At 37.3% G+C, this 25,150-nt stretch overlaps 1 protein-coding gene across 1 annotated transcript in view; it reads left to right on the top strand.

The window, feature by feature from the left end:
• Positions 1–25,150, top strand: part of LOC147034933 (vomeronasal type-2 receptor 1-like) — a 93,891-nt gene that overhangs the window by 21,360 nt on the left and 47,381 nt on the right. Inside the window, exons 3-6 of the mRNA XM_085859447.1 lie at positions 1,473–2,539; positions 17,712–17,998; positions 21,701–22,145; positions 24,221–24,400. Of these exons, the coding sequence (XP_085715573.1) occupies positions 1,473–2,539; positions 17,712–17,998; positions 21,701–22,145; positions 24,221–24,400 (1,979 nt within the window). The remainder of the gene's footprint in view (positions 1–1,472; positions 2,540–17,711; positions 17,999–21,700; positions 22,146–24,220; positions 24,401–25,150) is intronic.

Genomic DNA, 25,150 nt, shown 5'->3' with positions numbered 1-25,150 from the left:
TTCCTGGTTTGTCGTCTCTTTCTTCCATCCCATCTCCTTAACCATTTTCATAATTTATTTGTGTCTCACCTTACACTCCTCCGTTAGAGCCCACAATTCCCCCTTTGTTTCCTGCTGGCCTTGTTGTAAATTCTGTATCACGTTCATGTTTTTCCAAATCTCGACTTTTAATTGTCCTTGTCCTTTATTTATTTCTGTCATCCCCTGTCTGAGTTTATCTACCTCTTTCTTAACTGCCGTTATTTTAATTGTCACTTCTTCCTAACCTGTCTTCATCGCAGTTCAAACACCTTCCACATTCTCCTTCACCCCGTTCATTTCCTCACGTACTGTCCTGATCTCCTCCACAATTTTCCGCTCCATGTTTTGCATCTCCCCCTTTACCTTTTCCAGCTACGCCTTCAGCTCCTCCTGACCCGCCTTCATTTCTTCCCGAATTCCATCGCCCATTACTCGCATATCCCTCTGCCAGTTTTTGCATATCACTCTTCTGTTGGTTTTGTCCTGCTTACATATCATTCCGCATACCACTCTGTTGGTCCATCATTTGTTTCATCATTTCCAACATTAGATCATGTCAAATGGCTTTGGCGAAGCCGATCTGCTATGATCGGGTGTGGATCCCATGGGAATCGTTAAGTCCTCCATGAGGGAAATTTTATGGTGGGGGGTCCGCAAGCATTGTTGTTGTCATGGTTGCCCCCAACGTTACCTCTGGGTATGGTTGCAGGGAACGATCTCCCTCAAAGCTGTCGTCCTGAGCCATGGATTCCTCTAACATTGAAGTTTCAAAACTTGGTGCTTGGTGCTCGTCTTGGTCTGCCATGGTCCGTACAAATAATTAAATAAAATTTATATCCGAACCTGCTCTTAATTTTGGGGGTGAGGGTCATATCAATCCTACATTACCATTCGGGGCAGCCCCGCTGAGACGCGGTTGGTGCCGCTAACGTTCTTGGCTTGTCCACACATCACGCCATCTGAGTAACCTGAATTGTGCAGCACGCCTCTGTTTGGTGGTGAATTTCATCGATTCAGAAGTAGGAGGAGGTGCAGGAATATTTTTCACATTGGTGGTCGAGGTGGTTGGTGAGTTTTTGGTGAGTGAGGGGTCAGCAAGGGGAAATGCCATTATAAATTGGCACACAGATCTGAATGAAAGGGCGTGCCATGTACGCGCCGGGCAGCGTCTTCGTTCTTGCTGTGATTCGCTCACAGGAGGCTGCGCGGGTGCTAGTTATTCATGTCGTGTGTGTTTGCTTGCTTGCTTGATTTGATTTGTACCATGGATAAAAGGAAAGTGTTGAAATGAAAATCAGGATTGACTGGAAGATAGGGATATAATTAGACCTAGCGATAAGACCAATGCAACGCACTTCATCCCGTTAACCCATGAGACATGAGGGAAAACACTTCTATAAAATTTTGTCCCGGAAAAAAGTGATAAATCTTTACCTTATCACATTTTTCAGGAAACATTGTGGCACACACAAAAGCACAAGTGGTTTTGCTTTATATGGTGCATGTTCACATTTATAATTTTGCTGAAGAACTTCTTAAACGCAACGTAACCAATAAGATATGGATAGCAAGCAATGGCTGGGCTACATCGACAAATATTGGAATACCACGCTATGCTGGTTTATTTGAAGGGACTCTTGGCTTTGAAATTCGCCGTGGAAGCATCACTGGTTTGCAGGATTTTTTGTTCAGTTTATCACCCAAAGCAGAGAAGCATCTGCCAGGACATAATACAATGCCTGAAGGTTCAAGTCTTCATGAAAATAATCATATCTCCAAAATATTGTCCCTTCAGAATCCATCTTCAATCATGCATCAAAGTGCCTCACATACTCAAGCATTCATACTTAAAGAAAAAAATGACCATTTTGGATGCATAGAATCACAATATAAGAACAGGCTTGGGAGGATAATTTTAAATTCTAAAGTTATTCATGGAACTTTGTCAAATGTCTCTAACAATAGGAATGAAATTCTCTGTCAATTACAAATGCCAAATGATGAATTAAAATGTAACAGCTCAATTCACTTATATGTATCAAACTACAATACAATGAATTGGTGTTGGAGAACAAAAATATGCAACATTGACAGACTGCAAAGAGCATTATGTGATGCAACGTGGAAAACAATGAATATATGTCAAAGAGCTGAACCGAATAAGAATGACAAAAATATCAAATCCTTAGGGCCAGATTTGATGAAAAGTCAATCAGAAGAGATAATGTTCACACCAAGGCAGTCATTGAATGATTTTCTTTTGGAACTCTGGGAAGTTATTTTTAACTGCTCATGGAGCCACCAACAGAAGAACCAAATACTTTGTACAGGTCGTGAGCGCCTTGAAGAAAGCAATTCCCCATTCATAGATGTCTCGCAACTCCGGTACTCTTATAACACCTACACGGCTGTGTATGCAGTGGCACATGCACTTCACAACTTGCACATGTGCGTGCCTGGCAAGTCTCCCTTTGTTAATGGATCTTGTTCCACAATAACAAATTTTAAACCATGGCAGGTAAGACCTTAACCATTTATTTTCAAGTACATAAATTCTGTTCTGTTCTTGCCTATGGCAGCTTGGCTACCGGGGTAGTGATCATTTATTGGAAGCATGACTGTGCCGCTGATGCTGTGCCTTTCTACCAGTACACTGGTACTCTTTTTGTCGACCTCGGAAAGATGAATAGCTGCGTCAACCCGAACTGGCGTTCATTCAGCAGACAACGGGGCTCAAACTCAGGACCCTAAGATCCAAAACCAGCCACCCTAACCACTAAGCCAAACACCAGACTTAGTCCAGAAGTACAAAAATATATAACATAGGGATTTTAAAATTGGTTATTTATTCATTTTTAAATGCATATTTGAGGCTCGGGGAGGAGCGACAACACAGAACAGACCAGGATGTAACAGAATGAAAAGTACAGTGGAAATATCCCTCTTGAATGCACTCTGTGACTGAAAGGACATGGGGTTGGGGGAGAACAGAGAAAGTGGGGGGAGGGGAGGGGAGAAGAACACAGGGGGTAAACAAGTTTGATACATGTGCAGACTCATTCACAGAAGCGGAAGAATAAAATGGGGAAGAAGCAGAAATAGAACAAAAAAAACAAAATCGAAGAAAATGAGGGAGCAGATAAAAACCTAATAACCTTGGCACCTGGAAAAGTTTGGCTTTGAGTTGGTTAATGAGGGTAGAAAATATCATTGCTATGGATGGGGAGGGGGGTAAGAGTGGGGTGACCTGAGATGGTCATGAACAGCATTCGTGAAGCACTGGAGGGAAGACTGACATTGAACAGACTGAGGAAGTTGGTTCCACAGGTGAGAGAAAAGAGGAATGAATGAGTAGAGGGGAGCAGTGGTCCTGGATTGAGGTATTCTCACCAGAAGGGGGTTGATGGTGCACCATGTGCACACTGCAGAAACCTGGGGGAACAAAGGATGGAAAGAGCAGAAGGTGCAAGACCAGAAAGGAGGTGGTAAAAGACAGAGACCACCTGCCTACAATGGTGAAGTGATGGCCCCATAAACTCAGCTTCATCATTGAATATTCCAACACTCTTGAAGGCTTTGGTTTTCACAGCATCAGGAAATGAGTCAGGGTTTCCAGTCAAGAGGGGAAAGCAGTACACCATCAGCCCTAAATCCAAATCCTTTAGGACCATACTCTGTGCAGAGCTTTGGTGCAACCAAAGCAGTCTCCTGGGCTATTGGGCACAATCCTGGATAGGTCACCACTCCAACACAGGATACTTGAATGGCTAAATCATCCCAGCAAGGTGGTACTCATTTTGCCAACTTCAGAAGGATGACAGGCTGAGTAAACCCTACCAGGTATGTCATCCCCACCAGGTATTAATTCAAAAGTGGAGCAGGATTTGAACTCAGGACCCTCAGATCCCAAGCCCACCACCCTAAACATGAAGACACCATCAAACTGCAGATGAAAGCCTTGTAGGTGGATAGGTGTTAAGGTGTACCAGGAAGGACTTGCAAAAACGATATATAGCATGATATTTCAAAAAGATATATCGCAGAAAACAGAATGATAATTCAAAAATATGTAGCATGATAATTGAAAGAAACGATATGTAGCATGTTAATTCAAAAAAACGAAAAAGGGCATGATAATTAAACAATGATATACAGCATAATTCAAAAATATATAGCATGATAATTCAAACAACGACATACAGCACTCAAATTCAAAAATGTATAGAATGAGAATTCAAAAATGATATATGGTATGATAAGTCAAAAAACGATATATGGCATGATAATTCAACAATGTATAGAATGATAATTCCAAAACGATATATCACATGAAAATTCAAAAATTATTTTGCATGACAATTCAAAAACGATACGTAGCAGGATAATTCAAAAATATACAGCATGTTAATTCAAAAATTATGTATAGCATGATAATTCAAAAATATATTGCATGTTGCTTCAAAAATGATATATGGCATGATAATTAAAAAATGTTGACAATGAGAATTCAAAAATGATAAATGGCATAATAATTCAAAAATGATATATGGCATGATTATTCAAAAATATATAGAATGATAATTCAAAAACGATATATCCCATGAAAATTCAAAAATAATATAGCATGATAATTCAAAAACGATATACAGCATGAAAATTCAAAAATATACAGCATGTTAATTCAAAAATTATGTATAGCATGATAATTCAAAATTTATATAGCATTATGATTCAAAAATATATTGTATGTTGCTTCAAAAATGATATATGGCATGATAATTCAAAAAACTATATATGGCATGATAATTCAAAAAACGATATATGGCATGATAATTCAAAATATATATCGAATGATAATTCAAAAATATGCAGCACGACAATTCAAAAACGATATATAGCATGATAATTCAAAAATATACAGCATGTTAATTCAAAAATGATGTATAGCATGATAATTCAAAAACGATATAGCATTATAATTCAAAAATATATAGCATGTTGATTCAAAAATGATATATGGCATGATAATTCACAAAATGATATATGGCATGATAATTCAAGCAATGATATAGAGCATGTTAATTAAAAAGTATATTGCATGATAATTCAAAAATTATATAGCATGATAATTCAAAAATATACAGCATGATAATTCAAAAAACGATATGTGGCATGATAATTCAAAAATATATAGAATGATAATTCAAAAATGATATATCACATGAAAATTCAAAAATGATTTTGCATGATAATTCAAAAATATGCAGCACGCCAATTCAAAAATGAGATATGGCATGATAATTCCAAAATATACAGCATGTTAATTCAAAAATGATGCATAGAATGATAATTCCAAAATGATATGGCATTATGATTCAAAAATATAGAGCATGTTGATTCAAAAATGATATATGGCATGATAATTCAAAAAACGATATATGGCATGATAATTCAAACAATGAGATTTATCATATTAATTAAAAATATATATTGCATGATAATTCAAAAACGATATAGCCCTATAATTCAAAAATATATAGCATCTTCTCTTCTTCTTTCGGCTGCTCCTGTTAGGGGTCGCCACAGCGGATCATCTGTATGATCCGCATCGTGATTTGGCACATGTTTTATGCCGGATGCCCTTCCTGACGCAACCCTGGTCACCTCTTACAACACAGGGATATGGCACACCTATTTTAACCGGGGTATACACCGGCCCAGTACACTCATACTCATTTTGCCGACCTCGGAAGGATGACAGGCTGAGTCAACCCCCTGGTGTATTAATTCAGTGGCCCAACGGGGCTTGAACTAAGGAACTTTTGGATCCCAAGCCGCTGCCCTAACCACTGCGCCAACACCAGGCTATTCAAAAATATATAGCATGTTGATTCAAAAATGATATCTGGCATGATAATTCAAGCAATGATATATAGCATGTTAATTAAAAAGTATATTGCATGATAATTCAAAAACTATATATAGCATGATAATTCAAAATTTACAGCATGATAATTCAAAAACGATATTCAGCATGATAATTCAAAAATATACAGCATGATAATTCAAAAAACGATATGTGGCATGATAATTCAAAAATATATAGAATGATAATTCAAAAACGATATATCACATGAAAATTCAAAAATGGTATAGCATGATAATTCAAAAATATGCAGCACGACAATTCAAAAACGATATATGGCATGATAATTCAAGAATATACAGCATGTTAATTCAAAAATGATGTATTGCATGATAATTCAAAAATGATATAGCATTATAATTCAAAAATATATCGCATGTTGATTCAAAAATGATATATGGCATGATAATTCACAAAATGAAATATGGCATGATAATTCACAAAATGAAATATGGCATGATAATTCAAACAATGATATATAGCATGTTAATTAAAAAGTATATTGCATGATAATTCAAAAACTATATATATATATAAATATATATATATATATATATATATATATATATATATATATATATATATATATATATATATATATATATATATATATATATATATAGCATGATAATTCAAAAACGATATACAGCATGATAATTCAAAAACGATATACAGCATGATAATTCAAAAACGATATACAGCATGATAATTCAAAAATATACAGCATGATAATTCAAAAAACTATATTTGGCATGATAATTAAAAAATATATAGAAATATAAGGGTATGTTCTTTTGAACATATGAGTCCCCTTGGATCATGAAGCTATCGTTCTTGTTGTTAAAGGCCATTATGGGAACACAGAAATAAGTGTATGTTTAGCAGCGTCATCATGGTTGGCATCTCACAATATAATATATTAGCTTGATTAAAAATACCGTTTTTTTCCTCGCATCTTCATGTCTGTCAAAAAACCAGTGTCAAGGTGCACATCTACAGCTCATAACCAATCCATTGAGGTATTTTTCGCCCCCCTCCCCCGCTTTCCCGTTTTCACGCCACTGTCCACACAAAATTCATCAATCAATTCTATACAGAGACCGGGGGACTCAATGATAATTCAAAAATGATATATCACATGAAAATTCAAAAATGATATAGCATGATAATTCAAAAATATGCAGCACGAAAATTCAAAAACAATATATGGCATGATAATTCCAAAATATACAGCATGTTAATTCAAAAAAATGATGTAGAGCATGATAATTAAAAAATGATATAGCATTATAATTCAAAAATATATAGCATGTTCATTCAAATAATGATATATGGCATGATAATTCAAAAAACGATATATGGCATGATAATTCAAACAATGATACATATGATGCTAATTAAAAATATATATTGCATGATAATTCAAAAACTATATATAGCATAATAAAACATAATAATTTAAGCCTGGTGTTGGCGCAGTGGTAAGGGCAGTGGCTTGGGACCCAAGAGGTCCTGAGTTCAAGCCCCGTTGGGACACTGAATTAATATATGTATGTATATGTATATATATAATGTGTATATATATATATATATATATATATAAAATGTATATGTGTATATATATATATATGTGTATATATATATATATATATATATATATATATATATATATATATATATATATATATATAAATATAAATATATATATATAAACCAAGTCGAAAACACCAGGGGGTTGATTCAGCCTGCCATCCTTCCGAGGTCGGCGAAATGAGCACCAGTTGTACTGGGCCCGGTGTATGCCCCGGTTAGAATAGGTGTACCATATCCCTGTGTGTCGTAAGAGGCGACCAGGGTTGCGTAAGGAAGGGCATCCGGCGTAAAAACCTATGCCAAATCATTATGCGGACAACAAAACGAGCGAAATGGAGACAGTTGGTCCGCTGTGGCGACCCCTAACGGGAGCAAGCCGAAAGAGGAAGAAGATATAGCATAATAATTCAAAAATATACAGCATGGTAATTCAAAAAACGATATATGGCATGATAATTCAAACAATGATATGTATCATATTAATTAAAAATATATATTGCATGATAATTCAAAAACGATAGAGCCTTATAATTCAAAAATATAGAGCATGTTGATTCAAAAATGATATATGGCATGATAATTCACAAAACGATATATGGCATGATAATTCAAGCAATGAAATATAGCATGTTAATTAAAAAGTATATTGCATGATAATTCAAAAATTTACAGCATGATAATTCAAAAACGATATACAGCATAATAATTCAAAAATATACAGCATGATAATTCAAAAAACGATATGTGGCATGATAATTCAAAAATATAGAGAATGATAATTCAAAATGATACATCACAAGAAAATTCAAAAATGGTATAGCATGATTATTCAAAAATATGCAGCATGACAATTCAAAAACGATATATGGCATGATAATTCAAAAATATACAGCATGTTAATTCAAAAATGATGTATAGCATGATAATTCAAAAATGATATAGCATTATAATTCAAAAATATATAGCATGTTCATTCAAAAAATAATATATGGCATGATAATTCAAAAAACGATAAATGGCAAATTATATATATATATATATATATATATATATATATATATATATATATATATATATATATATATATATATATATATATATATATATATCTTGATAATTCAAAAAAGAATATGGCATGATAATTCAAAAATTTACAGCATGATAATTCAAAAACGATACACAGCATTATAATTCAAAAATATACAGCATGATAATTCAAAAAACAATAAATGCCATGATAATTCAAAAAACGATATATGGCATGATAATTCAAACAATTATATATATATATATATATATATATATATATATATATATATATATATATATATATATATATATATATATCTTGTTAATTAAAAAGAATATTGCATGATAATTCAAAAACTATATATGGCATGATAATTCAAAAATTTACAGCATGATAATTCAAAAACGATACACAGCATTATAATTCAAAAATATACAGCATGATAATTCAAAAAACAATAAATGCCATGATAATTCAAAAATATATAGAAATATAAGGGTATGTTCTTTTGAACATATGAGTCCCCATGGACCATGAAGCTATCATTCTTGTTGTTAAAGGCCGTGATGGGAACACAGAAATAAGGGTATGTTTAGCAGCGTCATCATGGTTGGCATCTCGCAATATAATATATTAACGCGATTAAAAATACCGTTTTTTTCCTCGCATCTTCATGTCTGTCAAAAAAACAGTGTCACGGTGCACATCTACAGCTCATAACCTATCCATTGAGGTGTTTTTCGCCCCCACCCCCCTGCTTTCCCGTTTTCACGCCACTGTCCACACAAAATTCATCAATCAATTATATACAGAGACCAGGGAACTCAATAATAATTCAAAAACAATATATCACATGAAAATTCAAAAATGATATTGCATGATCATTCAAAAATATGCAGCACGACAATTCAAAAACAAGAAATGGCATGATAATTCAAAAATATACAGCATGTTAATTCAAAAAAATGATGTAGAGCATGATAATTCAAAAATGATATAGCATTATAATTCAAAAATATATTGCATGTTAATTCAAAAAATGATATATGGCATGATAATTCAAAAATATACAGCATGTTAATTCAAAAATTATGTATAGCATCATAATTCAAAAATGATATAGCATTATAGTTCAAAAATATATAGCATGTTGATTCAAAAATGATATATGGCATGATAATTCAAAAAACGAGAAATGGCATGAGAATTCAAACAATTATATATATTTTGTTAATTAAAAATATATATTGAATGATAATTCAAAAACGATACAGCATTATAATTCAAAAATATATCGCATGTTGATTCAAAAATGATATATGGCATGATAATTCACCAAACGAAATATGGCATGATAATTCAAACAATGATATATAGCATGTTAATTAAAAGGTATATTGCATGATAATTCAAAAACTATATAGAGCATGATAATTCAAAAATTTACAGCATGATAATTCAAAAACGATACACAGCATTATAATTCAAAAGTATACTGCATGATAATTCAAAAAACTATAAATGGCATGATAATTAAAAAATATATAGAAATATAAGGGTATGTTCTTTTGAACATACGAGTCCCCTAGGACCATGAAGCTGTCGTTCTTGTTGTTAAAGGCCGTTATGGGAACACAGAAATAAGGGTATGTTTAGCAGCGTCATCATCGTTGGCATCTCGCAATATAATATATTAGTGTGATTAAAAATACCGTTTTTTCCTCGCATTTTCATGTCTGTCAAAAAACCAGTGTCAAGGTGCACATCTACAGCTCATAACCTATCCATTGAGGTGTTTTTCGCCCCCCCCCCCCTGCTTTCCCGTTTTCACGCCACTGTCCACACAAAATTCATCAATCAATTCTATACAGAGACCGGGGGACTCAATGATAATTCAAAAACAATATATCACATGAAAATTCAAAAATGATATAGCATGATAATTCAAAAATATGCAGCACGACAATTCAAAAACAAGAAATGGCATGATAATTCAAAAATATACAGCATGTTAATTCAAAAAAATGATGTATAGCATGATAATTCAAAAATGATATAGCATGTTAATTCAAAAATTGATATATGGCATGATAATTCAAAAAACGATATATGGCATGATAATTCAAACAATGATACATATGATGTTAATTAAAAATATATATTGCATGATAATTCAAAAACTATATATAGCATGATAATTCAAAAACGATATATCCCTGTGTCGTAAGAGGCGACCAGGGTTACGTCATGAAGGGCATCTGGCGTAAAACATGTGCCAAATCACGATGCGGATCATCACGGATGATCCGCTGAGAAGAAGATGAAGAAGATGATGATGATGATGAAGAAGAAGAAGAAGAAGATGAAGATGAAGAAGAAGAAGATGAAGAAGAAGAAGATGATGAAGAAGAAGAAGATGAAGAAGAAGAAGATGAAGAAGAAGAAGATGAAGAAGAAGAAGATGAAGAAGAAGAAGATGAAGAAGAAGAAGATGAAGAAGAAGAAGATGAAGAAGAAGAAGATGAAGAAGAAGAAGAAGAAGAAGAAGAAGAAGAAGAAGAAGAAGAAGAAGATGAAGAAGAAGAAGATGAAGAAGAAGAAGATGAAGAAGAAGAAGATGAAGAAGAAGATGATGAAGAAGAAGAAGATGAAGAAGAAGAAGATGATGATGAAGAAGAAGAAGAAGAAGATGATGAAGAAGAAGAAGATGAAGAAGAAGAAGAAGAAGAAGAAGAAGAAGAAGAAGAAGATGATGAAGAAGAAGAAGAAGAAGAAGAAGAAGATGATGAAGAAGAAGAAGAAGAAGAAGAAGAAGATGATGAAGAAGAAGAAGATGAAGAAGAAGAAGAAGAAGAAGAAGAAGAAGAAGAAGAGGAAGAAGAAGAAGAAGAAGAAGAAGAAGAAGAAGATGATGAAGAAGAAGAAGATGAAGAAGAAGAAGAAGAAGAAGAAGAAGAAGAAGAAGAAGAAGAAGAAGAAGAAGAAGAAGAAGAAGAAGAAGAAGATGAAGAAGAAGAAGAAGAAGATGAAGAAGAAGAAGATGAAGAAGAAGAAGAAGATGAAGAAGAAGAAGATGAAGAAGAAGAAGATGATGAAGAAGAAGAAGAAGAAGAAGAAGATGATGAAGAAGAAGAAGATGATGAAGAAGAAGAAGATGAAGAAGAAGAAGATGAAGAAGAAGAAGATGAAGAAGAAGAAGATGAAGAAGAAGAAGATGAAGAAGAAGAAGATGAAGAAGAAGAAGATGAAGAAGAAGAAGATGAAGAAGAAGAAGATGAAGAAGAAGAAGATGAAGAAGAAGAAGATGAAGAAGAAGAAGAAGAAGAAGAAGAAGATGAAGAAGAAGAAGAAGAAGAAGAAGAAGAAGAAGAAGAAGAAGAAGAAGAAGAAGAAGAAGAAGAAGAAGAAGAAGAAGAAGAAGAAGAAGATGAAGAAGAAGAAGAAGAAGAAGAAGAAGAAGAAGAAGAAGAAGAAGAAGAAGAAGAAGAAGAAGAAGAAGAAGATAATTCAAAAATATACAGAATGTTAATTCAAAAAAAGATATATAGCATGATAATTTAAAAATATGCAGTTTGATAAATCAAAAATGATATATGGCATGATAATTCAAAGAATGATATGGAGCATCAAAATTCAAAAATATATAGAATGGCAATTCAAAAATGATATTCAGCATTATAATTCAAAAATATCTTCTTCTTCTTCTTTTGGCTGCTCCCATTAGGGGTCGCCACAGCGGATCATCCGTATGATCCGCATCGTGATTTGGCACATGTTTTACGCCGGATGCCCTTCCTGACGCAACCCTGGTCGCCTCTTACGACACAGGGATATGGTACACCTATTTTAACCGCGGTATACACCGACCCAGTACACTGGTATTCATTTCGCCGACCTCGGAAGGATGACAGGCTGAGTCAACCTCCTGGTGTATTAATTCAGTGGCCCAACGGGGCTTGAACTCAGGACCTTTTGGATCCCAAGCTACTGCCCCAACCACTGCGCCAACACACCAGGCTTATAATTCAAAAATATACAGAACGATAATTCAAAAATGATATATGGCATAATAATTCAAAAACTGATACGTGGCATGATAATTCAAAAATATGTAGCATCACAAACAACAAAAAACAATTGAAGATACAAGTCAGGAGTGTAAATCAAGCAGTCATTAAAATGCTCCCAAACTCATATAATTTAAGAGAAATCAACGATGTGAGTTTTGCAGCAGCACTGTATGTCCAAGAGAAAATAATAGGAAAATAACGACACAGAAAAAAAAAGAAAAGATCTTATAATCTGACCCAACACAAAACACCACCATGGAAACAGAGACGAGAGAAGCAGAGAGACTGACTGAGAGTGGAAACGGGACAAATAGAACAATTCAACAGGGAAACAGAAGTCTAAAGCTCATGAAAAGAATCAGACAAATTTGAAAAAAGAAATACAACATGTAAAACAATGTACCAGACCCATTAGCTCCCCATAGTAAACTCCAAATAAAACAGATAGCAAGGAATATAAAAAATATGATGAGGCCAACAACAGAGAAAATCAAAATCAACAGTTTGAAAACAACCCGGAAAAGTTCCACTGAGTTCTCGGGACACAGAAACAAAATGTGGCAAATCCACCGAAAAAAAGAAGAGGACACAGAAAATTTTTGGAAAGGTAGGTATATTTGACGACGAAAAAGAATGGAACAAGGAACCAAACCTCAAATGCCCAAGCCTGGATCAGATTTCGAACTTCTGACGAAAGCAACTACATGCCCCACACCCTCACTACACTCAAGCATTTAACAAACTCATCCAAGGGAAACGGTCAATGGATGAGTGGTTCACAGAAGGCAACACTTTTCTGATTTCCCAAATCTGAAGAAACCCATCTACCCAACAAACATAGACCAATAACATGCCTACCAACAACTTGCAAACTTTTAAGAGGTGTAATCACCGATGCACTTTTCAACCACTTCACTCAACAAGAGGTTTTAGAGGCAGAGCAGAAAGGATATAAAAGGGGATGTTATGGAACAGTAGACCATTTATTGTAAAACAAAACCATACTCGAAAACTGCAAGCTCTGACAAATCTACTAATCCACAGCCTGGATAGATTACAAAATAGCCTTTGATAGTGTCCCACATTCAGGGGTTATAAAATGCATGCAAGTATAGAAAATTGACCCACAGATAGTCACACTGATTGAGAAAGCAATGACGCTTTGGAACACAAGTCTGATACTACCTTACGTGGAAGGAAAGATTGAAATCCCAGGAGTAAAGATACAATGTGGTATCTTAGAAGGTGACAGTAAAATAATCAGAAAAGAGTACCGGCACAGAATAATACTAGCTCTGAAGTCATTCCCTCTCTCCAAGAAAGAACACCAAAGAGGTAAACCAACATGCAGTTCCCATATTCCAATATAGCTGTGCAATTATAAACTAGTCACGATTGGAGATCAACACTCTCAGCACCAAAACAAGGAAACTTCTAACTATTCACAAGCTATTCTATAAAAACAAATGCAAACCGAGGTTGTACTTACCGAGGCGAGAGGGAGGAGGTGGTTTGATGGAGCTTAACTAAGTACACAGAACAATGTGTGTGGGACTCGCAGAGTATGTGAAAAGATAAACAGACTATCGGATGAGATCTGTACATGAGCAAGAAAATAACACACCAGAAAAGGGGTTGTTGATCCAATGTGCAACAAACTTCCAAAAACAGGTGCAAACTAGAAGGGCACTTGGTAGAGCACATACCTCCGCCACGTAATACCTGATCCACGAGAACATATCGGGCCCAATACATTTTTGAACAAGAAAAAGAGCAATCAGAGATTGGTGTTGGCTTAGTGGTTCAAGTGGTTAGCTTGGCATCCTAGGGTTCTGAGTTTCGAACCCCGTTGGCCACTGGATTAACAGCAGGGGGTTGAATCAGCTTTTCATCCTTCTGAGGTCGACAAAATGAGTACCAGTGTACTGCTCACGGTGTATGCTCTGGTTAGAATAGGTGTACCATATCCCTGTGTGTCATAACAGGCGACCAGAGTTGGTGTCTGGAAGGGCATCCTGCCATAAAACATTGCCTCAACAAGGGAACCATGCTTGCATGGAACCCCAAAAAAGCTAACCCCTGTCCAGCAAGGAAAAATGGCAGTAAAATGGCAGGTTTTTTTTTTTTTAATGAGCCATCAGAGATTGCAGACCCCCACCAGGACTTCTCTTGAATGGTGTATTTTCACAGGTTTTTGGGTAAATCCAATATGGGTGCCAACCATGTGACCTATGATCTCATATGTGTGAACCTTTTGTTCCTCATGGACAGGCAGTCCTCATGGACATACATGTAAAGTTTCACCTCAACTTGTTCAGCCACTTCAGAGAGGAAGATTTTTAAAGGTTTTTTTTAACAATATGGCTGCCGAATCACGTGACTGATGAGTATTGAATTTTTTTTCATGGATCATTTTATCCCAAGATGACCCTCAAATATTTTCGTACTGATCGGATGTGGCATTCTACATATGCATTTATGACGTCATAATAAAATCACTCTCATTCCACATGAGGATTACTTGCTATGCGCCAAGTTTCAATTTTTTCCTTGGTGCGGTTTCAAAGATACAGAGGTCCAATTTTTTTTCGTTTTTCCAACATGGCGACCATACCACGTGACCTATGACCTCATAATTATCATTAAAACATTATAAATCAGTAGTTGCATCAATAGTGAAAATTTCGTCTCAATCCGACAAGCGGTTGCAGAGAAAAACTCGAAAGTTCTGTGCAGACAAACAAACGGACCCAAACACAATACCCTCTCCTTGGGTGAGGGTAATATAAATATCATGCTACATATCGTTTTTTTACCAAATCTCTCAATGGTGAAGAATCACTTTAAAAATTATATAATTATCGTATCCAGATCCGTATTCAGATCTTCACCAAAATTGAAAAAAATTAATCGTGGTCACACACCCAACCTGTCTACCAATACAAGTTTCATTCGAATCTGTCCACAACTTTTCAAGACATTGTGATATATATATATATATATATATATATATATATATATATATATATATATATATATATATATATATATATATATATATATATATATATATATATATATATATATATAAATTCTAGTCATTGGATCCGGATCTGGATCTTCACCAAAATATAATCAGTTCCTCCTTGTGACACACCGAACCTGCCCACCAAATTTTATCTGGATCTGTCCAAAACTTTTTGAGATATCTTGTAAACAAACAGACAGACAAACAAACAAACAGACAGAGAGGGGTGAAAACATAACCTCCTTCACCTTCAGCAATGGAGGTAATGATGGATGCTACACAGGAAAACAAAACAGAAACAAACACAGCTCCAATGATTGCAAAGAAAAAAAGGAAAATTGCAAAAATAAATATCAGCAGATATACTCCAACAATTGGGAGAATGACAAAAGAGCAGGAAACATAAAAAGAGCTTGACACAACAGGGATTGACAAGGAAGGTTCATTGGAACAGCGAAGAAGAGGTAAAATTAGTTGGGATGGAGAACGAGTCATCATCAATGCCCAAGACCAAGGAAATTACACCAATGTTTTTGAAGAAAATGGTGGCATTGAGCAAATCGGACAAATGCAGGTTTTGTCAGAAAAGAAACAGAAAGTACCAGTCACCTCTTCTTCTTCTTCTTCTTCTTTTTTGGCTGCTCCCGTTAGGGGTCGCCACAGCGGATCATGATTATGATCTGCATAGTGATTTGGCACATGTTTTACGCCGGATGCCCTTCCTGACGCAACCCTGGTCGCCTCTTACGACACAGGGATATGGTACACCTATTTTAACAAGGGTATACACCGGCTCAGTATACTAGTGCTCATTTCGCCGACCTCGGAAGGATGACAGGCTGAGTCAACCCACTGGTGTATTAATTCAGTGGCCCAACGGGGCTTGAACTCAGGACCTTTTGGATCCCAAGCCGCTGCCCCTAACCACTGCGCCAACACCAGGCTTACTAGTCACCTCTTCTCAGGATGTAAAAAACTCATGTCGGAGCAGCTGTACACCAAAAGACATGACAACATCGACAGAGTAATCCACTGGCACATCTGTAAACTTTTCAACATCCAGGTCCCAGGTCACTCATGGAAACACAAACCAGATCCGATCCTCCAAAATGAACACGTAATGCTCACATGTGACAAGATTGTCTCGTCAAGTGTGAACATTACAAACAAAGCATTGCATCCGGACATGGTGTTCAAACACAAAAAGGAAAAAAACGGAACTGTTGATTGAGGGTTCAGTTCCCAATGGCTTTGGACAAATATCGCCGAAATTAGGAAAATGACCAAATACTAGGATCTGAAAAATGAGTTCAAGAGGATGTGGAAATTGAGGAAAGCTGAAATTGTACCAGTGATAGTTGGAGCTTCAGGAATGATGAAGAAACCCCTTACTAAATACTTATAAAGCATTCCCATGAATATCACTACAAACAAACTTCAGGTGGAGGCTGTCAGAGGTTCAGTGAAGATCCTGGAAAGAGCCCTTGTATTGAGAATATGAGAATAAAACTTCAAAGTTTGGTTCATGAATCATGACCTTCACCAAAAAATAGGAGGTGGAGATTTTGAGTTCTGGGAGAACTCCCTCCCATCTCCTGAAACCCGCAAATGGAGACCCCAACAAATAGCATGATAATTCCAAAACACCATATAAGGCATAATAATTCAAAAATATATCGTGTGATATTTCAAAAAGTTTCAGACAGATTATGACAAAAGTTGGTGGAGGAGTTGGTTCGATGACAAGAACAAGCCAATTCGATTTTGGTTCAGGTCCAGATTCAGATCCCAGTGGGATACAAAACGTAAACTGTATGGCCTGGCAGAGGTATGTGCTTTACCGAGTGCCGTGATACTTGTTGTAAATGAGATTGATATCCATTAATGAATCACGTGTAATGCATTTGCAAAGTCCACTAAAAGTCTCAGGCAATGACGTAAAACATGTGCATTTACACTTTGCAAACGAGATTAATCATTTCTTCAACATTATGAAAGATAAAATTAAATTTCATCTACCAACCTTACTGACAACATTTTCAGCTTCTTTTCTACTTACGAAATGTACACTTTATAAACAACATGAATGAGATGATATACTTTGATGAAAATGGAGACCCTCTAGCTATTTATGAGCTAATAAACTGGCAGATTGACAATGACGGAGGAATAGAGTTTAAAGTTGTGGGTGGATATGACTCAACCGCTCCACCAGATCAACAGTTCCACATCAACTTGAGCAGGATTCTGTGGGGGAGTGGACAAATGGAGGCAAGTTGTTTAAAGCATTGTGAAATGTTGAAAAGTAATAAATCACATGGTAATTACAAGTTATAATTTTGACTTTGGGGAATTGGTTATATCATCCATCAGCTTTGAGCCCAAATAAATACTTTTGGCTAAGATTATAAGCTTAGCACACTAGATTGTCATATCTGGTGTATTCAGGCTTCACAGGAATCACTTGTGTCCCTCCTCTGCAATGGAAGATATTTAACATCTGAGCAACCACAACATGCATGTCCTTCTTGAATATCACTCTGACTGAAAAGTAATTGACTTTATGAGCATTTGTCTTGAATGACAAAACCTTGAGTTTCTTGCGATTGTGCCTTTTCTGCACTGTGATTCTTGCAACTTTTGTGAATACCAAGTCGTCCAACAACAAATTGTTCTTCAATGATAACATCCCTCAACTTATGCTCTGAGTTTGCAGTTTAGAAATTGATTATCAATGTAAATCAACTTGACATAAAATATAATATGACAGGAGCGGTTGAAGAACAATATGTTGATCTTAATAACCCCTGCAAGTTCAGTTTACAGCTTCATTATTTAAGCACAGAAACAGTGCAATGCCTTTCATGCACACTTAGCCTTCATACAATGATGGTACGATACAACACATCACAACACATGAAAAAAATGATTTGACATCATGCTGGTCTCTTTAAGGACCTATCAGCTTAAATCAATCTCCACTCTTACACAACATGAATCACTGTTCCCCAAGAAAATTTTTCTTTGCCACAATTGCAGCTCATCTCGTGTCATCACACAACTGCCTGCCATTGATGGATACATTGAAGGACTCTGTTATGAGCATCTGAAGACCCTTTAACGAACATGGCTCATCTAACACACCACACCTCAATGTTTCATAGCTTGGGGTCCAAGTCCACACTCACAATTGGTGTCATCCTTATTGTATCCCCATCTCAGCATATTTGCCCTTTACCTTTCAATTTGCCCTTTGCATGCATTCCATTCAGGATGCGCCAGGTTATCCATGGTAGACGGTGCCTGGCGTTCGTATTTATTTTGGCTTCAGGTTCATTAGCTCATTCTCTGAGGCCAGCTGCAATCTTTCATCCAAAGATTTAGCCTCAATGAGGTTGGAGTTCCAGTTAGTGAATGGAATAATGATAAAAAGGTCCTGCAAGGTATAAGCCAAGGAGCTCGGAATATATAAGGAGTGATCACTGGATGGCCATGAAGAGGGTGTCTGAAATCCTTTAATTGTCTAATGTTTTCAATCTGGCTTGCAATCGCCTCCTAATATCAGGTGGTGCAATACAAACAAGCAGATATACATACAGTAGATGGCCAGTATTGGTGGGTTTCAGACAGCCAGTAATGCGACAGTTCAAGTTCAGTACCGGGTCTAGCTTCTTGACATGGACTGATTATTCCTAATGCTCTTGAATGAATTGTTGCTCGGTTGGCTCCCCACTTTGAATTCACCAACTTGCTGAGGTGTGCATTATGGGTACTGTCGTTTACTTTCAATTTACTTATTTGGATTTTGCAAATCAGGGAACGATCAAGATTCCCCCAAAGGTACACAGAATTTTTCCCGTGATGCAGCCTGATTCTATGGTATCTCCAAGTTTGGTTCTGCGTTTTTATTCTTCAGGTGGAAGGCACAGATTTGAGCTTTGTTTGGATTGGCACACAAGTGATTAGCTTCATAGTATGATGACAGTATGGTCATGGCATCAGAAAGAATAGATTCCACCTGCACAAAGTCTGCTTGGGTAACCATAATAACTGCTCTGCCACTAAACTAAAGAAGTTTAAAATTAAGGATTTTCTCCTGTTGTGGAAGCCATTAAGGCAGAAACAGCACTGTCGAAGATTGTGAACATTGGGACCACTGCACATGGGCTCTTTTGAGTGGTGACCCACGGCCAAGAAAAGGATATTCCTGGATTGATGGTTCATATTGGTTGAGTTCCTGCAAGATTTAAGTGATGGATTGTGTATTCTAAATTCCTTCATTCTAAATCCCTTCATTCTAAATTCAAACTTGCTTTTTGACTGGTTTATCCTTTCATTGTGCTAATGATATGCAAAAGGCTCCAAAACACAATTTGCTTTTTGCTTTGCTTTGTTCTCTCTTATTTTTGTTTTTTTTCCCTTTAGTTATTTTTATTTGTTTGTCAACATAATTTTATATTTATAGCACTTATTTCTACATCTTTTTCTTTTATCCTTGCACCCATTTTTTTTTCAGCAGCCTTGCAAATTCTATCGTGTCATTTGGCTTTAAGTCATGTTTTTTTTTTTTGAGAAATCTTTTCCCAAGCATGTTTTCCTCCTAATGCAGCCATTAAAGCCGCTGTCACACCTTGACGTTTCAGCCAGCGTATGGCAAGGTATCAAAATGTATGTAAAACGCTGGCGTACGCTGAACTATTGATGTTTTTTTCCAGTTTTGGATGTATCCATAACGAGTTGGACGTATGCATAACGTATTAGTAACATACACAGAACGTTTCGATAACATATAGATACCTTATATCAACGAATACTGAGCATGTTGTCGGCGTTCACAACCTTTTCCCAATGACAGTCTAACTTACGCATAGCGCGTGGCAGCGTATCGCCAACCATCACGTGGCGTAGCCTATGAAAAGGCTGCGGCTCGACGATTCAAATCATCACCGCAATAGACATCAAAGTGTCAAGCCGTTGTCACACCTTGATGTTTTAGCTAGCATATGCCGACGTTTGAAAAATTTGCCGAATACGTTATGGGTAAGTTTTGTATAAGTTAAGAGCACGCTGAAGTACGCTGGCATACGTCGTAGTACGCCGAGTACATCGCCAAATTTTCAGCATGTTGAAAAATTTTCGACGTATGCTAGCGTATGACGCACACGTTCCACATACGCTGGCCATAAGTTGTAGGCACGTTACGCGATCGTTGACACACGTCGACACTCGTTACTTGTAAGTTACTCATTAGTCGAAATGCATTGAGGTAATGTTTAGCGTACCTGAAACATATTTCTAACCTATGAGTGACGTGCTTTGAACCTATGTGTAACGTATCTCCAACGCACATTGACGTATGTATACGTATTTGATTGACGTCTTCTGGACGACCACAGAACTTACTGAACGTGTTTCTAACTTACAGCTACTGTATAATGGCATATTGGCAGCGTTTAGGGGAATTGGTATATAAAAATGGGCTTCACAGGAGTAACCCGTCAGTGCTCCAGACTCCATGTTATTTTTATTTTTTTAAATGTTTTTCTACGCTGAACTATTGATGTTTTTTTTCCAGTTTTTGGTGTATTCATAACGAGTTGGACAAATGTATAACGTATTAGTAACGTACACATAACGTTTCGATAACTTATAGATAACTTATACCAAGGAATGCTTAGCGTGTTGTCGGCGTTCACAACGTATGCCCAACTATAGCCTAACGTATGCATAGCGTGCGGCAGCGTATCGTCGACGATCACGTGGCGTAGGCTATTCATAGGCTGCCGCTGAACGATTTAAATCGCTACCGCTCAATGATTTAAATCGCTGCCGCTCGACTATTTGAAATGGACGCTGGCGCTCGATGATTTTAATCATAACCATGCTCGACATCGAAGTGTCAACATCATCGTCATGCCGAAGAAAACTTCAAAGAATGCTGCCAAGAAGTCTCCTGGCCATGGCCGTGGACGCGGAGGCAAGGAGGATCCATCATCACCAAAACCCTCCCCACCACGCTCACCCTCTGACAGAGAGGATGCTGGCTCCAACGCCTCTCGGGCATCGTCGGTGGCATCGATAGCTGCGTGCGTGGCCTCCGCCTCCTCTCAGCCAACCCTTGTGAAGAAGAGGGCCAAGAAGACACAGTTTTGTCTTGATTTCCAAGAGGAGCAGCTCATGTGCGATTTCCTTCGCGAGAACGCCAGCATCTGGGACATCAAGATGCCTCCTCCCCCTCAATATGGGTTCCAGCCAACCTCCGCTTCTGCATCTGCTGCTGTAGGCTCGGCTGACCAGGTACTGAACCAGTGCCCAAGCGCCTTTGACACGAGCAGTCAGAGTATGTTCAACATCTCTGGACTCTCAGGAATGCTCAGCCTGTCCAGCGATCCTATTGCTGCAAGCACCCCGTGTGTGGAGCTGAAGACACCTCCACCCCAGAGAAGAACAACTTCATACAGTGACAGTGACAGTTGTGTACTTCTCTACATTTGCAGAGACATTGTTTTCGCCATGTTTGTGGCATTTTTTTTATATACATTTGACCAGTGTTATCATGTTCCAATATTTTTCAGAGCACTGAATAAAAGCTGTGCAAATTATTGATGTTTGTTGATGTTATTTTTTAAATATTTAATTCATAAACAATAATTAACAATAACAAGCCAGTAGGCAACATGGCTGCTCTCTCTAGATGGAAAGCTGGCTGACGCGACTCGCCGATATTCATGTACATGCTATCAATCAATTTAGCACAATAAATATGATTATCACCGCCCTCTTAGTTTGCGCCCAGAAACCTGCCTTGCGAAATTTCAGGCATGTTTCCAAGGAGACTAACAAATGGCAGCCCTGGTAATCCCATTTATCTATTCGCTAAAGATTTTATTTTTAGCAGCGTCTCGCGTCGCGAATTCTGCTCTAAAAAGAGAGCTCGTCATTCTTCTTCTTCTTCTTCTTCCTCCTCTTCTTCATGTTCTTGTGAAAAACAAAACCTTTATATTAGGACTCGCCTCTTTTATATACACCATCCAGATCTCCTTAAATATTAAACGCTTGTACACATCCTCACATTTAGGGTGCCTTTTCAGAGCGTCTATCATGAACTTTTAAATATATTCGGACATTTGCTTTAAAGTTTGGAAAAGTTCACGTTACTATTTCAAGATTATTCCATGTAATGTATTGTAATTTCGTAAAACATTATTTATTTCGTAAATACACTATAGTTCGTAAATACATAAATACACTATGACGGGTCTCGCTATTGGCTTAATCAAGGCACGTGACAAAATATTGGAAGTTGTTGTTGTTTTTTTTGTTTTTTTTGAGACGACAAAACCTTTAGGACGCTGCTCTTGGACACATTTGTCCTTGTTTTATATGATGCTGCAAGACATTCTCCTTGGGCACATAAAAAAACTGGTCCCTCGGAGGTCCAGTTTCGGAGGTATTGATTTTTTGGTACAGTCCACAATAAGTGTACGATGTACGATAAAGAATTTTAGCTGTTGCTGAGCAGCGGAGTTGTGCATAGCAACCATTTATTTTTGTGTACATGCTCGCCACATTGTACACATTTCACCCAAGTTTCATCAAAATCAGACTCTTTCTCTTAGAGATATTCGCAATAAACCGTTTCTGAAATGTTCGACATGTAATTGCCCAAAACCTATCTCCTCCTACAAATATTTTTTTGTTAGGGCTGCAAATTGCCATGAAGGGAGCTAGATAGATTGTGCACAGAACTGTAAGCTTCGATTTTTCGATTTATTTTTTGACTTTTTCTATTTTTTGACCACTTTAAAGGGCCGTTGCTATGCCGTTGTTAGGGCCCGGGGTCCCATATTCGAAAGCACACGATTCCCAGAAGTATTGGTCCTACCTACGAAATTTCATTGGAATTGGTTGAGTGGTTGAGCCCCTAGGCTTGACCAAAGTTTCGCGGACAGACAGACAGATGGAAATGTCCAGAATAAGGGTGCTCGAAGAGCAGCCAATAAATTATGGCCTTATCCTTTATGTCTTTAACATTTCTAAATCAATGAAACGATGTTCATTTCAAGAGGAATGTTACTGTCTCTGAGGTCCTTTATTGACTGAACAATGCAGTAACACAAATATCTAAATCATCCTATCTTGCCACGGAACTGCGCCAGCTGGGGCGTGAACCCAGTGCTTGAGGAGATTCCTCTGTTTCTTTCCGTCCTTGGAGGCAGTGTTGTGGCCAGTTGCTGTCTGTGTATCCTCCAAGTGATGTCCCTCTCGCCATGCTGCTGGAACAAGGTCGCGTATCTCATTCTCTGCCCGGTCAAGCTGCTGGTTCTGTAGTCCGGGGTGCTTCAAATTTGAATTTTATTTTATTTACTTCTAAAGTGCACCTATAATACAAACATATATTGTAATGCGCTGTACAATAAAAAGTAATATAATGATACATATAACATTTAAGGTAAATCAGAAAATTTTTATAAGCATAGGCTAAAAGTTAAATTGCATTGTAAACTGTATAATATATGCTATGGAAACATGAATTACCTGGTCCTCATGAGGTTGTGCAGGATCAAGCATGCTTTGACAATGAGTTTGACAGTGGAGGGGTGATGCTGCATGGTACTTTGCAGATCCTGGAATCTGTTAGCCAGGATGCTGAATGCATTTTCTACTTCCCTCCTTGCTCGGCTAAGCCTGTTATTGAAGATGCGTTGGTCATTCGTCATTCCCTGGAGGCTGTATGGCTTCATCATGGTTGGTCTTAAGGCAAAGGCATCATCACTGATGAAGAAGTAAGGTACGTCCTGGTTGTCGTTTGGAAGGCTCAGGGTCAGGGAAACCAAGGGTACCGTCTTCAGCGCATTCCTTCAGCTCACAGTCATTGTATATCTGCGCATCCGATGCTGATCCAGTACCGCCGACATCTGCCCAAATGATTTTGTAGTCAGCATCCACAAGCGCCATGAGAACAATAGAGTAGAATCCTTTATAGTTGTAGTATTGGGACCTACTCTTTGGAGTACAGCTGCAGGCCACGTGCTTCCTGTCAAGTGCCCCACATGTATTGGGAAAGTTCCATCTTTGGAAGAACTTGTCAGCTATGGCGTACCAACCATCAGGAGTACTTGGGCAAACCAGCACGTCATCCACGTATTCGTCAATAATGGCTTGACAGACTTGTCTGACCACTACGGACTGGGTGTTATGAGGGACCCTCCATCCGAACTTCATCGAAGCATACTTGTTTCCAGAGGCAAGGTGACGCAAAGTCAGTGCCAGCCTCATGCCAGGCTCAAGCGGATCCCTGTAGAAGGTGTACTGCTTGGTTATCCTTGGACCCACTCTGGCTAGCAGCTCATCGAAAATCGCTTGGGGCATACGCAGGAAGTTGGTGCAGGATGCTTGGTCCTCGTTACGGAGTTCCACCATGAGCTGGTCATACATGCCAAACTGCCGTCGCCTCCCGATCCATGGTCTCACCCAGTTCC

The sequence above is a fragment of the Eptatretus burgeri genome, chromosome 1 (genome assembly GCF_056783735.1).
Source record: "Eptatretus burgeri isolate ZD-2024b chromosome 1, Ebu_testis_v1, whole genome shotgun sequence".
Classification (NCBI taxonomy): domain Eukaryota; kingdom Metazoa; phylum Chordata; class Myxini; order Myxiniformes; family Myxinidae; genus Eptatretus; species Eptatretus burgeri.
The sequence above is the reverse complement of the archived record's forward strand: the minus strand, read 5'-3'. Positions and strand labels throughout refer to the sequence as shown.